At 37.7% G+C, this 17489-nt stretch overlaps 1 protein-coding gene across 1 annotated transcript in view; it reads right to left on the bottom strand.

Moving 5' to 3' along the window:
* LOC126236667 (cytoplasmic dynein 2 heavy chain 1) overlaps nucleotides 1–17489 on the bottom strand; it is an 873274-nt gene that overhangs the window by 36278 nt on the left and 819507 nt on the right. The window contains exon 67 of the mRNA XM_049946146.1: nucleotides 4128–4321. Coding sequence (XP_049802103.1) covers nucleotides 4128–4321 — 194 coding nt within the window. The remainder of the gene's footprint in view (nucleotides 1–4127; nucleotides 4322–17489) is intronic.

Genomic DNA, 17489 nt, shown 5'->3' with positions numbered 1-17489 from the left:
ACACAAAGAAGATCAGAAAGCACAAATGGTGGCACAAAAGAAAGCTGAAAACAAGTAAGAAGCATGGAAGGGTATCAGTAGCAGGAAAACATAAGGTAACTGGAACTGATTTAAAAAAAAGTAGAAAGTGAACAGCTGAAGAAAACTCCAGAAAAGTATCGCAAGTGTGCTTTACACTGTGTTCAAAAGCGGAATGAGGGGATACACCATAAGAGGACTGTGAAATTTTTGGATGAGAGCTTAAAAAAGCTATTGAACTGCAAAGAACCATAAGAGACATTAAAAATGTATGCATCTTAATGAGCATCAATGGAGATAAGAGATATTACAAGAAGAAGTAGAAAGAACAGTCCTGAACCTTAAGAACAACAAGTCAGCTTCAAAAGATCCTATATTGGCTGGAATGATAAACTGGATAGGCATCATGGTGATACCATTATCACCAAAGTCTTAAAAAATATCTGTGAAAAGGAGAAAATACTGAAGGATTAGACGGCAACTAAAACACAAGAAAGGAGAAAAAAAAGTGGGTGGTTACAGAGGGATATCTCTGCATCAAGCACTTATAATACCCTCTCAAAACTTCTGTTACGTAGAATAAAAAAGCTAAGAGTACCAAGCAGTGTTCTGAATAGGAAGATCATGTGCCAAACAAATATACAACCAGACGATCATAATAAAAATTGGGAAACTAGAAGCAAGCACACAATCTTCATGTTTGTATATTTTAAGAATGTGTGCAAGTCACTCGACAGATAACAATTTGACATCTTAGAGGAATTTAGGTTAGACCACAAGATAAGAGAACTGATCAAGGAGACACTTGTAATTCCAGGAAGAAGTATCACAACCAGGGAGAATGGTGACTAACTGTTACTAACACTATTTAATTCAGTTTTTGAAAAACGAATCAGGGAATGGTGAGAACAATTTCAGAAGGAAGGCACTATAAGCATAAGGCTGGGTCACAAAAAGAACAATCTTGAAATATCTTACAACACTGTTACATTCCATCTTGGAGTTTTCACTGCTTGAAATACATTATTTAGGAATATGTCCAAAAATGTCATAAGAAGAAGAAAAGTGATGAATTTTATGGCAAGCTGAAAAACTGCATGAACAATAATCAAGAAGTTGTGCAAATTTAAATATCTGAGGGAGTGGGTATAGTGAAATGGAATAGACAAAGGAGCTAATAAGACTAGGATGAGGAAAATTGAATTCGCTTATGAACTCACACAACACATTTCCAAATAAAGTCCTATTTCCTGTAGGAAGATGCAACACCTTTTTTAAAACACTCTTTATACGCCAGAGTCCCCAGTATGTATTTCATTGCATTGAAAGTGACCTATGCCTCTGAAAGCAAAGTATATCATGTTCCATGCCTTTTTCTAATAATTTCCGGATATGCAGCCGGATCCTATCGACATTCTGCCATGATATTTCGGCCCAGAGACGTCCGGCCATCACCAGGTGAGCACACAACTACTGAAGAGCCCAGGTGCAGCCGCGGTATTTATGCCGAATCTCGCGCATGCGGAATGTACTGGCATCCTACAGTGCATGCCTCAGGTGTTGACATGCGCGGCATAGCCGAGTTGTACATGCTGCCCTCGGTGATGAAAATAAAAGATCATCTAGTCATTGAGTATCGAATGACGCTGTCGATTCCGCTGTGATTGTATAATTTTAATAACAGTAATCCAATTTTTATCCAGCTGAAAGCCATTGTCACGATTTATAACATTATCGGCAAGACTTATTTCCACTGATTCCTTGATTACGGAATCCCAAAATCCGGAAACCGGAGCTAAAATTTTTGTTCCATTGTATTCCATTGAATGTCCTAATGAAATACAGTGCTCTGCTACTGCCGATTTTGACGGTTGCCGCAGACAGGTGTATCTTTCATGTTCTGTACATCGTTCATGGACGGTTCTTGCCATCTGGCCAATATATGCAGAGCCAAATTCACAGGGAATTTTGTAGATGCCTGCTTTCTTCAGTTGTAAATCGTCTTTAATGGATCCAGCACAAACAGCCGGTGTTCTCAGTACCTTAATACATCGAGCGCATGTAATATCGGATGATGAAAACCTCCACGCAGAATTAGAACACTTGGAGAAGGTTTTTAAAGAGAATGGCTATACTTCACGCCAAATAAGGAAGGCCATGCGCAACTGTCATAACAAGAAGCAACGCACTGAGGACGCTGATGATGACTTTAAATCAACTGTGTTCCTTCCATACGCCGGGAATGTGTCGTCGAAAATAGGCCGATTACTGAAGAAAAAATAAAATCAAGGTTATCTTCCGTCCACCAGCAAAGAACCGGGCTCTGGTTGGATCCGTTAAAGACGATTTACAACTGAAGAAAGCAGGCATCTACAAAATTCCCTGTGAATGTGGCTCTGCATATATTGGCCAGACGACAAGCACGTACAACTCGGCTATGCCGCGCATGTCAACACCTGAGACATGCGCTGTAGGATGCCAGTACATTTCGCATGCGCGAGACTCGGCATAAATACCGCTACTGCACCTGGGCTCTTCAGTAGTTGTGTACTCATCTGATGATGGCCGGACGTCTGTGTGCCGAAATATCATGGCAGAATGTCGACGGGATCCGGCTGCATACCCGGAAATTATTACAAGAAGAAATATGCCGGGAAAATTTCAGAAGTCACATGTTCCATGCCAATGTCCAGCTTTGTTCAATTCCACTCCATGAAGTACAACTGTGAAATGTGAAATAGAAGTTTTTTTTATTTCTCTCCTCTCCACTACTCCCCCCCCCCCCCACCCAACTTCTCTCCTGCCCTCCATCTAAACTGCAGCACTTCACTGTCTGCCACCCCCAACATACTATCCCTCCCTCTCCCTGCCCCAGCCTCCTCCTTACCCCCACCCAGATGCCACTCCCATCATGCACTGGAGCTGCTGCTTGCAGTGTGGTTTCAGTTGCCTGAGACTTCAGATGTGTGTACAAATGGCATTTGTGTGAGTGTGTGTGTGCGTGTGTGTATGTGTGTCTATAGTTGACAAAGCTATAATTGTGTGAATCTTTTTGTTGTGCCTATTACGACTCAGCATCTCCTCTATATGGTGAGTAGCAACTTTCCTTCTATGCTATTGTTTATAGAAAATTATGTACAATATTGAGAACTGAATTGTGTAAGACTGGGCTTAAGTAATAATAGTTATAGGCTAAATGAAATTAGATTCTGTTTGGATTGGTGTGATGATTTATGTTGGAAATATCCTGGGGCATCAGACGTCTGTTCATGACATCAGAGTCTTCATAGCAGTTGTGGCGTGCCATGGAGCTCCATCCATGGCAAAGTTCTGTGATTGTTGGACTTGATAACTAGGGAGATCTATGTGTGACACAAAACTGAGTTTGACCCAGAACCATAATGAGAGTCTGTCCTTGTTATTGCTTGCAAGAAATTATTGTCAGTTGCAAGTTAAACCAGTTTGTAATTGGGTCAATAAATCTTGTTTTGAACCTACCAGCACCTGTTACAATTTAATAGTTCACATTTTCCCAGAAAAGTCAGGAAGATGGGTCAAAATGGAGAGAACCCTTGCAATACGTGCAAAGCAGCTGTGCCTAGTCCACCACAACTGTGATGGGATCGTCTTCGGCTCACTCTGTTAGAGTTTCAATTAACATTTTAATCCATACAGTCTTCTTCCTCAAAAATGAGTTTTTTTTAATTTTGCATTTTAATGCATCCTGAATTTTTTAAAGAGGGGAACAGCAATAAAATAGCCTTTGAAAAATCATTTAGAATGCACAGAAATTTCCACCTGTACAGATGTCAAACCCATAAGCTGATTTGGTACGATAAATAACCATTACATAGATGAGTGACAGCTCAGCTGCGCCACTTCAAGACTCACATTTTCCATTTTACATGACAATTCAAAAATATAACTAAGATCATGGGACAAAATTGTTATTTGTAGGTTCACAATTTAAATACTTCAAAAGAAGTGCTGAAAAGAATCTGACTTAGATGGTCATATACTGAACAGGCTAATGTGAAAACAAGTTTGTTCATTTTATTAGTAGCTATTGGTAATTATTGAGAGAACTGGGGAAAGGATATTTTACTTACATAATAATTAGATGATGGAGGCACTGAAATTACACTTCCTAAGGATCTTGTCCTATGGATTAATACACCAGGACTAAAAAATTCTTTCAAATATGATTCCAGAACTTTCATATCATACACATTATCTACTCTTCCTCCATAAATGGCATCTTCACATAAACCATGAATAAACTCCCATTTTATTTCTCTGTGACCTGCAATAAATTAACAATATGTACTGTAAAATAGGCTGCATAGACTGGGGACAAAAATCACAGTGGAGTGAATCCAAAAATATGTTGGTATATTCTGTTGACATAAAATCATTAAATGAAACTTTCCATTAGAATTATTCTCACATTATAATTGCGTAAAGGCATTTCATAGTTACTTCATTTTCTTTCTGCCTCCTACCATTCCTTTTGTGTGGTAGACTGAATTATAAAGCCAAAAAATACATTTTTCTAGTTGCAGATAAACAAAGAACCTTTAATTACAAACCTACCTCTTACCTTCCTATTTTTATATCTGTCAGAGAAAAAAATATACGTAGAATTGTTTCATTTCTTAACAACAGCTTATTAAAAAGCTATCAGTTCAGCACCCACAAGTCTAATTTAGATATAAGGTTATATTTCTCTTCATTAATGTATAGTTCTAACCAATTCACTGTCACTATTAAGTTGTTCATAAGCAAACGAAAATGCAGATTTTCACTCCCTCCTGTTTTGTCCCTACTCCCATACAAAGTCAGTAAGACTTTACAGGAATTTCCTAGTTAGTCCTAAGTTACAACTACGTAACACCAACAGTCATTTTTACTAGCAACTAGATAGACAGACCATGGGAATCTGATTACCCTGTGTTGTTGTTAGCCATTCAAATAAATTTGTTGAAACAGGCTACTGTTGTATAAAAGTACCCAAATGAAGTTTAATGGTAAGAGAAGATAAAAGTTTTGTGCATACTGAAATATAATTTTAAAGGCTAACGTGTTATTCAAGGTTTACCCAATGTGAATTACATATTGTTGCTTTGTGTACTGCATAATGTTGTAGTGACTGCCAATAAATCACATATAGCAGTAATAAAATACATATAGTATCATAAAGTAGTAGTAGTAAGTAGTTTTGTTCATCTGTGGATGATGATACTGGACATGGCAGGGTATTATAGTTAAAATACACACATATAATTCATATATTCAGGCATTCACGTATTTACAAGTCTAGTTTGACAAGGGCGGGAGAGTTCACTGTCCATGGCCTTATAGTGGGAACGATATCAGCATTTGCAGAAGTAATTTAGGAAAAGCATGGAAAACTTAAATAAGGCTGGCAGGATGAAGAGTGGAGTTTTCATACTCCCAAATACAAGGTTATTATAACTGACTGAAGTGATTTCACAGATTTGTTGTAGCTAAAATATTTCACGCATTGTTACAGGGCTTTGCATGCATAAAGAAGGTGGAGATCTCTTCTGAACAGTATGTTGCAAGGAATACCAGATATGTTCAATAATGTTCATTTCTGGGGTGTTTGGTGGCCAGCAGAAGTATTTAAACTCAGAAGATTATTCCTGGAGCCACTCTGTAGCAATTCTGGATGTGTGGGGAGTCACACTGTCCTGCTGGAATTGCTCACATGCACCGGAATGCACAATGGACATGAATGGATCCAGGTGACCAGACAGGATGCTTACGTACAAGTCACCTGTTAGAGTCATATCTACACATACCAGGGGTCCCATATCACTCCAACTGCACACGCTCCACACTATTACTGAGCCTCCACAAGCTTGAACAGTCCCCTTCTGACATGCAGGGTCCATGGATTCAGGAGGTCGTCTCCGTACTTGTACACGTCCGTCTGCTTGATACAATTTGAAATGAGACTTGTCCGACCAGGCAACATGTTTCAGTCATCGACAGTCCAATGTCAGTGTTGACAGGCCCAGGCAAGACGTAAAGTTTGTGCCTTGCAGTCATCAAGGATACACGAGTGAGCCTTTTCTCCAAAAAGACCACATCAATGATGTTTCGTCGAATGGTTCACACCCTGACAGTTGTTGATGGCCCAGCACTGAAATCTGCAGCAATTTGTGGAAGGGTTGCACTTCTGTCACAATGAGCAATTTTCGTCGGTCGCTGTTGGCCCCATTGTTGAAGAATCTTTTTCCAGCTGCAGCAATATCGGAGATTTGATGTTTTACCAGATTCCTGACATTCATGGTACACTTATGAAATGGTCATATGGGAAAATCCCCACTTCATCGCTACCTCAGAGATGCTGTGTTCCGTTGCTAGTGCACCAACTATAATACCATGTTCAAACTCACTTAAATCTTGATAACCTGCCATTGTAGCAGCAGTAACTGATATAACAACTGTGGCGGGTTCTTGTTGTCTTATATAGGCATTGCCAACTGCAGTGGCTTATTCCCCCTTTTTACATATACCAGTTTGTTTGGCGCTTCAGTATTTTACACTGCTCCATATGTGCTCCCTACTAATCCTGCAGATATTAAATCAATAATTTTTCCATGTTCAACACAGCAAATTCCCACCAATCTGTTCAAAAGAGCTCGCAGTTCTAGTAGGTTTTTGGGTACAGGGGGTGTGAACACTGAATCTTTCACATAGCCCCACACAAAAAAATCGCACGATGTTAGGTTGGGAAAGAGTGGAGGACATCCTGTTGGTAGATGAAACCCACACTGTCAGTCTCCAGTTGTGGCATGAGATTATTTTCCAGCATGTCTAGATACACATGTCCTATAATGGTTTCTCACAGAAGAAAAATTGACTGTAAACTTTAAACTGTAAGACTGCACAGAACACATTAACTTTTGGTGAATCTTGAATGTGGTGTATGGCATTGTGGAGATCCTCTGTCACCCTGATTTGGACAGTTTGCCTGTTGACTGTGCCATTCACAAAAAAATGTTGCTTCACCATTGAAGAAGAGTTTTGCAGGCTGACCCATTGATTTCTTCTTGCACAGACATCCTGAAGCTTTAAACTACACATACCACCACCAAATGGAGTTGGAAGTTGGTGGATTTTTGCTGAATTTCGTTCCGAAGTGTCACTGCACTGTTACAGCAGACTGATGTTGCTTAATTGCTCACTGCTGCACTTTTGTAGCAGAAACCTGAAGTGCAGCTGCAACAATACAAACTTTTTGAGGTTTTCTCTCTGAGAGTTTAGTTTTGTAAAATATGTCAGTTAATGTAGCTACACTGAATTTGTGAAATCACTTCAATCATTTATAATAACTTTGCATAAGGGCAATCTGTTTAAAACAGTGCAACTTCATTCAGTTTATATAACCAGTAGAAAACTTAAGAATACTTGTGTAATCCAACATTTTGTTGAGTAAGGACGGGCAACTTAGATTTGAGACTTCTTCATTTAAATTTATCTCACAATTCTATGTAATTTATACTGGTGACCAGTTAAAAGTATTGTTTGTAGTACATGAATTCAGTGCAACTTCATCCATTGAATGTATGATGCATGTAATAAAATCACTCCATATCTTTCGAAAGCCTATATATCGTGTGAATGTTGCCCAAGTGTGTCAGTGGAATTTTGTTTTGATAAGCACTTTCAGTGCAGGTCTGGTTTGAAAATAATGATTGTGATCAAAACTTGCCGCCAGTATAAACTACATTCAACTGATACAGAAATAAGAATACTATGGTCTCATTAAAAAATAAATCATTATCTGGCAATACCTCAAGCTAAATACTGGCCACTGAAATACATAGATTGCTGAGCCATTGCAAGCTAGGATTGTCAAACACCTAGTATACCTCAATATTTTACATAAAAGACAATTTGTATCTGAAAAGAATTTATCAGCTGAACAGGGAATATTCACATTTTTGGAAGCCACTGTAGAACCTGTAAATAAGAACAGTTCATCAGTGGGTATTTTTTATGATATGAGGAAAGCCTTCAGTTGCATGGATCACCAATTACTATTAGCTAAAGCCCTGCAGTATGGTGGGAGGGGTCAATTAGTTAACCTGGAAAAATCCTATCTTACTCACAGGAACCAGAAAATAATCTTGGAAGTGTTGGTTATGAATCAGGATTAGCTGTTAAGTCAGACCAGGGCATTATTTGTCACTTACTGGAAAGTTCTATCATGAGTTCTTTACTGTTTCAGACTTATGTTAATGATGTGCTTGCAGCTGTGGATCATATTGAGTGCATAGTTACAACTTTTGCAGATGACACCAGCATCGTAACAGAAAATTTAACTATACTCAATAACCAAGTTAATGGTGCCAAGTTCCTGAACATTTACTTGGGCTGAAAACTAATCTCAGAATATCACATTCATCAAATTGTGAAGAGATTGAGCTCAGCAGCTTTTCCATTAAGAATGCTCTGTTGTATAAACAACCATAAAGGCAGCTTATTTTGTCTATGTGTGTGCACTCTATCATATCATACGGAGTTATCTTCTGTGGTAACTCTCCTCTTGCTCAAAAAATTTTCATTTGTCAGAAAAGTTCATACGTAAAGTAATTCCAAGAACCTCACGTCACAAATTACTTAGCCAGCTAGGAATAATTAGCACTTTTTCCCTAATGTGCATTGTTATAAAGAACCTCATTCTTTTTCTAAGCAACCCAGCAGTTTGCTTGCATGACGCTAGATATAAGAATGAGATACACTATCAATTAAAAAATATGTCCATGATGCAGAGAGGTGCTACGTATGCTGGCCCAAAACTTTTCAATGTTGTTTCCACTGAGCTTAAACATTTAAGGAATAGTGAATTATTTTCAAAACTTAACTATACCAATTTCTCTTGATCTTGAATCACTCTTTCTACTCTCTTGAGGTTACCTAAGACAAAGTTAAACATTTTAATGTTTGTTAAATGTTAATTTAAGTATTCAGTCACTGTGTACAGTGGAATGTATTTTTAATGTATATGTATTGCCGAACTAATTGCAAATAATATGAGAATGACTGCTCTGAATCCATCACTATTGTTAGTGGTGCAATGTTAATGTTGTTTTATGGTTGTAGTGTTTTTTCTCTTTTTGTTTTTCTTTTGTTTATCCTCTGTGTGCATTATTGTTATCAACCAGTGAGTGTTAGCTGTTACATACTTAAATAAACTCTGTACAGACAGACTTATTATTGAGCATCATTTACTGAGTCTGATTATATGTTATGGGTCCAGGTGCATAAGTCTGTTTTCCAGTGTAGTGGTAGAGTCTTTTTGGTGGTATTGCAAGCAACAGTAAATTTAAAATTATTGGCATGGCATGGCAGAACAATCTACACCTCAGTGTTTGAAGTTGCCTGGAGGGGATAACTGTGCGGTTCAGAAATACCATGGAAGTGATATTCAGAGGAAAAGGCTTTTCAGATATTGTCAACAGCATAGCTATTAAGCCTCCAAACGAGGAAAACTTAGCTGGAAAACAATGCAGAAGCACAGGAACTTACTGTGATGTAGATGGAGGTAGTGCTACTCACATTGTCAGCTGACATGTGGACCAAACTAAAGACTATGTATGAGAAAGAGTCCGTGGTGGGCATTCAACTACTTCAGCAAAAGTTTTTCTCACTCTCATCTGGATATAAAAATTTCTGTTCAGCATAGGAGTCTGGGTCTTTGAGAAATAAACATTTAATGAGTTAACTTTGAGATTGCTTACTGAGGAAGAGAGAAACAATCAATCCAATTAGCCTGCTTTAGCCAACGTAAGCAGGCAGCAAAAAATTACCTGTTACATTTGTAAAGACGACCATTATGCAAAGGACTGTTAAAATAAAGCAAAGCGAGAAATGAGAAGCTGCAATTATTTTAAGAAAAGAGGTCATTTGAAATCAGATTGCAGGTTGCTGAAGTCCAAGGAAGACAAAAAGGCTCAGGATGTAAAAGGCTTTATGTGAACAAAGCAAGGAATCGACTTAGAAGATTATTGGTTCATTATGCTATCGAGCATATGTGCATTAAGTGAGAATTGTTTAAGAAATTGGACAATATCTAAAGCTCAATGACAGTTACTGTGTGTGACATGATGGGGTGCATACTGGGGCACAGTATGCATGGAAGGGGTTAAATTTATTAAAACAGTACTTAGTGGAGTGCCTTTTGTGTCTGAATTCAAATTCAGTCTCTTTTCACTGGGAACTGTGTTGGACATAGACATGTGTTTAGTGTCAAACAAGGAACAATGTGAATTCTTGAACAGTATAGATGAAGAGCATGCATTATCCAAAAGTGTCAATAAAATGTATCATATGCAGTTTTCCCTAAATGGAACACAATCAGAACTGCCAATGGTTACTCTGATGTGTGTAAATGAAACACACTCTATGTTTGACACCAATGACACTTGTGTTTTTTCATCAGTCCGTATTGGTAGTGGTCTGGTAAATTTGCCTAAACCGGTTGAAAACATAAAAAATTGTGCTAGCAGAGCATTCTGAATGTTGCAGAGTTCTTGTCAGTAACGAAGCGCACTTTACTAACAATTTTGTCACTTGTGAAGAGTGTTTGGCAGGCAAACATTTCTTCCCTTTCCCCCATCAATTTGTCAAGAAGTAATGTCCCACTTGAATTGGTTCATGCAGATGTCTGCAGATCTATGGAGATGCATTTGCCTGGAGGAGCAAGATTTTTTTTTTTTTTTTTTAAGGATGACTATGCAGGTTATAGCAAAGTGTTCTTTATGAAACAGAAGAGTGAAATGAAAGGTGTGATCAGAGATTTTGTTGCAAAAGTCAAGAGAGAAACTGGCCTGAAAACTAAAGCTCTAAGGAGTGATAATGGACTGGAGTTTATCAATACTAATTTAGGTACATATTTAAGTGAAAATGGCATAACCCATCAAAGAAGCACAGTGTACACACCACAGCAAAATGGAAGAGCTGAAAGAGAAATGTGCACATTGGTTGGAGTAGCTCATTCAATAATTTTAGGAACTCCCAAACATTTCTGGACTGAAGCAGTCAACACAGTGGCTTATGTACTAAATCGAACTGGTCCAAGCCTTGTCAGAAGTAAAACTGCTTTTGAAGCCTTTTATGGTAGATAATTATCCTTAGAAGACTTGAAAATACATTGGGTTGAAACTAGATGCCAAAAACAAGATAGGTTTATTCATGGGTTGTGATAATGATGTGAAGGGGCACAGAACATTTATACTATCCACAAAAAAAAACTGAGGTGCATCAAGCTGTAGTTTTCTTGCTGACACAAGTACTGACAGGGAGATAAAAACTGATGTTCCTGTAATGGAATCAGATACTATTTGTTGTGAAAAAGAAAACATAGATAATGTTTCAGAATCAGAGAGGTATAAAGAAAAAATGAATACTGAGGTTGTGGCAGAAAACAGAAGTCTGCTTCGAGACGAACAAGAAATCAGTGAATACAGAGAAAACAGAGAAGTTCTTTTTGAGGATGCAAAGAAAAATGTAGATGATGAGGATGAGAGGACAGACAATCTGAGACCCAATAGGGTTATGAGTTGGGCCTGTTGGCTGCAGTTAATGATGGTCCCAGCACATACACTGAAACAATATCTTGTAGTGATGCTGAAAACTGGAAAGATGTGATCGCAATAGAGCTGGAATCCCTGGAAGAAAATAATACATGGGATTAAGTATTTAAGCTAGAGTGTTGTAATGTTATTGACACAGAAACTGGGTTTTTAAGTGAAAAAGAGATGAGAAAGGTAATGTCGGTTCTTATAAAGCTCGTCATGTAGCTTAATGTTCCAACAAAGACTGTCTTACTCAGTGATATACAGCCTAACTTCAGGGAAACTTTTTCCATTTTTGTATAATGAGAATAACTGTCTGATATATCAGCTGGATGTTCGCAGTGCTTTTCTCTACGGATAGATAGTTCGAGACTTTTACATTAAACTACCTATTGGATGTTGCAGTAAAATGAATGGCAAAATTTGTAAACTTATAAAGGCCCTGTATGGTTTAAAAGACTCACCACAAGATTGGAATTCCACACAGTAATAACCAGCTTAGGATTTGTAAGAAGCGATTTTGAGTATTGCTTGTATATAAAGACAGAAAATAGCCATAAAACATCCATACTTGTCTACATTGCTGAACTGCTGAGAGGCTAAACTTCCTAGAGTGAAACTGGTAATGTAAAGCTGCTAGTGAGTGATAACTGTAAAATTAAGGATTTATGTCTGCTTAGGAAATATTTGGAAATGAATATTGTTCAGTATTTAAGGGAGGTTACTGTTACTATCTGACAAAGTACCTATCTTAAAAAATCATTGCAAGCATTTGATATGTTTGAATGAAAATCTATTTCAACTCCTATGGAGGAATATTTTGACAGCAGTGTGTTAAAAAAGAGAAAAATCTGGACATGAAGACATTGAGAAAAGCTGTAGAAAATAAATACTGTCATTTATGTACATCATATTAGGTTCCAGACCACATATTCGTGTAGCAATTAGCATTCTCAGCAGGTAACAACCATCCACAAGTCTGGATTTATGGAATATTTAAAAATGTGTAATCCATTACATTAAGGGAACCCTAAAACTGAATCTGTTATATGCTAGGGATGAAAACAGTATTGATCCCATGCCTGAGTTGCTCACTGTTGAAAGGCACTAAGTGCACATTTTTGACAAATTTGTTTTACTGTGATTTTATGATCTAAAAAGAAAGATGCATGTTTTGGTGTAGATAGGAACCATGTCCTGGCAGCAATTGTGCCATTACCACATCCATCAGGTTAGTTATTCCATGCTAAAAAGAACTTAATCCTGCAGTTAGTGCATTTCAACATGGAATGGCTATCAGTGCCAACCAAACTATGCAGACAGCACTGCTGTGTTTCAAATGTCAAGATTGGCATGCTTCTTTCTTTTGTTTACGGGTCAATTCAAGTGAAGTGATCCATTAAAAATGAAGCTAGATGCTTGAACATGTTTAAATATTTTGGTTTTTTAAATATGTGATCACCCTATAATAGAGAGGTTCAAAAAAGTTTTTAAAAAAAATTTGTCTTGCAGTGTTACTGAATGGTGGCCATTTTTATTTGTAAGTGCAAGATGGTTTTTTAATTTGGAGGCAAGTGTTAATTTGAATATCTCTGCACTGGGTTAAGTTACAACATTGCAACGGACATTATTGTTTTTAGAAAAGTCTCTTCTACAACATTGTTTATTACCTAAAATACCCTAAATTCAAAAATAACCAGTCAAAATTACCTCCAAATTTTAGTATTCAAAATTTAGAAAATCCACTTTTTATACCAAAAATAACAACCAAGGAGTGATTTATCAAGGTGTACTATCTTACTCTAGTTACATATCATAAATTACTAGCTTTATATACAACACAAACACTGTCAAACGTTTCCTTAATTTTTTATAAATTTTTGAAATTTGAAAATCTTTATGTTTTGTAAAGTTTGGGGCTAGTTATCTCTGGTGGAACTGGATATAAAAATCTGTTATCCTTTTTTTTTTTTTTTTTTTTTTTTTCCATCTATATGATAGCTACAGAAATGGAAAACTATGCCATATTCCATGGAGCCTCAGAAACAAACCACTCACTAGGAACTGGTTTTGCAGTGAAGAAATCACTCTGTACCACTCTCATAGATTTTAAATCAATCAACCCCAGAATCTCACTCCTAACCATAGACACGGGAAAACACAAACTCACATATATAAATTGTCATGCCCCAACTGAAGAAAGCGATGACATCAAAAAAGATATTTTCTACGAGGAATTAGAAACGGTTCTAGACAATGTACCAAGTGAACATTACAAAATTATCCTTGGAGATTTTAATGCGAAAATAGGGAAAGAAGCAGCCTTCATGGGGACCATCGGAAAGCACAGTTTACATGATGTGAGCAGTGATAACAGCACTAGGCTGGTTAGCTTTGCGACTGCAAAAGGCTTGTTTATAAGTAGTACTGATTTCGACAGGAAGTGAATATATAAAGGAACCTGGGTGTCTCCAGATGGGAAAACAGTGAACCAAATTGACCACCTAATTGTAGAGAAGAGAATAAAGAAGTGGATACAAAATGTTAGAACAGCAAGAGGTGCGGAATGTGGATCAGACCACTTCCTGGTCAGAGGAAGGATGACAACAATATGGAGAGCCAGGAAGCAAAAAAGAATGCAAAGAGTCACTCGATATGACCATGAGAGTCTGACTGAAGATAATATAAGAAGAACTTTCAAGATAGCACTAACAAACCGTTTTGAGGCTTTGAATGAAGAGGAAGGAGATACTGTGGTAGATCAGAACTGGAAGGCGATTGCAGAGACCATTAAAGAAACAGCCCAAGAAGTAATCCCAAAAGCGAACTAGGGGAAAAAGAGTGTGGTTCAATGAGGAGTGTGAGGGAGCTATCAGGGAGAGACAACGGGCCAAACTACTGTGGATACAAAGCAATATGCAAGAAGAAGAAAAATCGAAGTTTGAAGAAACACGACGGCAGACCCAAGCCACATTGAGGAAAGCAAAGAGAAAATATGTTAAAAGTATCATGGAGGAAGCTGAACAAGACTTTCATGGAAATAGGTATAAAGAACTTTATAGAAAAGTGAAAAGTTTTAAAGGAGAACATACCATCAACACAGATTCATAAAAGATGCCAATGGAAGAATGTTAACAGAAGATCAAAATATTGGAAGAAGATGGATGGAATACTTCAGAGAATTACTAAACTCTGATGAACCAACCGAATTACTTGAGTTTGATGAACCAGTAACAGTAGACCCAGAATATCCTCCACCCACCATTGAAGAGATAAGGAACCAGATTAAAAACCTTAAGAATGGGGGAGTCCAGGTGAGGACGATATTCCTGCTGAACTTCTCAAGGCTGGAGACGAAATCCTCTGTTTCAAAATCCACAAGCTAATCGAGCAAATTTGGGTAAAACATGAAATACCAGAGGAATGGAAGGTAGCTGTGATATGCCCCATATATAAAAAGAAAGACAAATCCGTATGTGACAACTACAGGGGCATAGCGCTACTCAACACCTGTTATAAGATCTTCTCCAACTGCCTATTGGAACGAATAAAACCTATAGCAACAGACATAATTGGAGAATACCAAGGAGGTTTCCAGGCAGGGAGATCAACCACGGATCAGATTTTTGCCCTAAAACAGGTCCATGAAAAAATGTACGAATACGGACGAGAGATACATCTCCTGTTTGTAGACTTCAAGAAGGCTTACGACAGTATACATAGACCTAGCCTGATTAGAACTATGACAGAGTTTGGTATACCAAAGAAGTTGGTCAAACTGGTAGAGGTATGCCTAAATGACACAAAACTTAAGGTTAAGGTAGGCAATCAAATGACAGAAAGCTTCCAAGTTGTAACAGGATTACGCCAAGGAGATGGGCTATCACCTGTCCTCTTCAACCTGGCACTTGAGAAGGTAATGCGGGATTTCAACAAAGAAAACATCAAGGGCATTCAAATTGGTAATGAACACATTACATATCTGGCCTATGCAGACGACATTGCACTATTAGCATGCACACAAGAAGATCTGAAGAGAAGTATCCAGACCTTGGAGTTATTGGCAGCTAGGATCGGTCTACAAATTAGCTCTGAAAAGACAGAGTATATGACCATAGGAAGAAAGATCCAGAACTCTCAAGAAAAACACCAGGTATAAACATGTGAAAGAGTTCAAATACCTTGGATCTTTTTTTACAGAAGTAACATCAACTGAAGCAGAGATAAAAGCACGACTGCAGGCGGGAAACAGATACTATCACTCTCTAGACCCTATATTAAAATGTAGAAGTGTCTCGCAACAACTACAGCTACGGTTGTAAAAGACATTAATAATGCCAGTAGTACTTTATGGTTCTCAAACCTGGAGCACTCAAAAACAAGACCTTAAGCGACTGCTAACATTTGAAAGGAAAGTCCTCAGGAAATTTGGACCAGTCAGAGATCAGACTACTGGAGAATGGAGAAGACGCCATAACACTGAATTAGAAGAGCTGTACAAGGAGCCTAACATCATGGGAGTGATGAGAAGCAAAAGACTGCAATGGGCTGGACATGTTGTTAGAATGGAGGCAACAAGATGGCCCAAAATCACAATGGACTGGATCCCGTTAGGCAGCAGACCAGTGGGAAGACCTAGAAAGAGGTGGATCGATGGAGTGAGAGAAGACCTGTTGCAGCTGGGAGTCACGGAAAACTGGAGACAGATAGCAGAAGACAGAGATGGATGGAGAGCTCTAACTGTGGTGGCGCGCGGTCCTCTGGGCCTGATCGCGTGAATGAATGAATGAATGAATATGATAGCAAAGTACTGTAAGGAGTTCAACACTGATACTTGACTGTGAAAAAAGATATGAATTTTCGAAAATGAGGAAATAATTCACATTACACTACAATTGATCTTATGGCTGTTGACTAATTCATATGCGATATTGGATAGATACAGCAATCATTAGTGAAGTTATGGTACTGAATTATATGGAAAAACTTGAAAAATTGCTGAACAAAATGTCTATATTATCTTGACAAATTTAAAACAATTACTGACACAACGATTCTCACAAATTTCAGTATCTGCTGTTACAAGCAAGTTCTTGAAAGACAAAAAAGCACAACTGAAAGCATGTGTTTGTTTTACTTAAGTCATACCTGCAGAACAGGAAGCAAAAAGTTTCCTTCTATGGGTCAAGTGATTTAAATAAGTTTGCCACTTCATCTAACTGGGGTGAAATTACATTAGGTGTTCCACAGTTTTTTGTATTATAGTCTTTCTGGCAGCCAAAGAGCTGTTGCATTTTTTTAAGATAATATGCCAGTAATAAGCCTTTGCAAGAGCCAACAATTCCATCATAAACTTCAGTGCATAGATCTTAAAATTTTATTTATGAGGGAGAAACTTTATGCCAAGAAAGTTGTGTTCAAGCACATTAGCACAAAAGAGCAAAAGGATAATGTTATGACAAAGCCACTAGGTAAAATAAAATTTGAAAAAGTTAGTTTACATCCTCTTTCTGTACAAATACATTATCTATTAGCATGCTACTGTCTTGAGCTATACGTGTAGGGAATTGATCACTGATTCTAAGTTATATGTTGTTAATAACACTTCTAGTTCACTTTTCCTATCAGAATTACTTAGAAAGTTTACATTCAAGTCCTAGCAAGGCTCTAACTTTTTCAAACCACTCATATGCTATTCCATTTATACCACAGAATTGTAATTTCTGTAGCATAATGTCATAGTTCACACAATCAAATGGTTCTGATAAGTCACAGAAAATTCCTAATGGTGACATTTTACTATTTAAAGACTCTATTATGTGACAGTGAAATTGTATATTGCTGTCTCAGTGGAACAGC

The sequence above is a fragment of the Schistocerca nitens genome, chromosome 2, assembly GCF_023898315.1.
Source record: "Schistocerca nitens isolate TAMUIC-IGC-003100 chromosome 2, iqSchNite1.1, whole genome shotgun sequence".
NCBI lineage: Eukaryota > Metazoa > Arthropoda > Insecta > Orthoptera > Acrididae > Schistocerca > Schistocerca nitens.
Note: the sequence above shows the minus strand (reverse complement) of the source record. Positions and strands in the feature narration are given on the sequence as shown.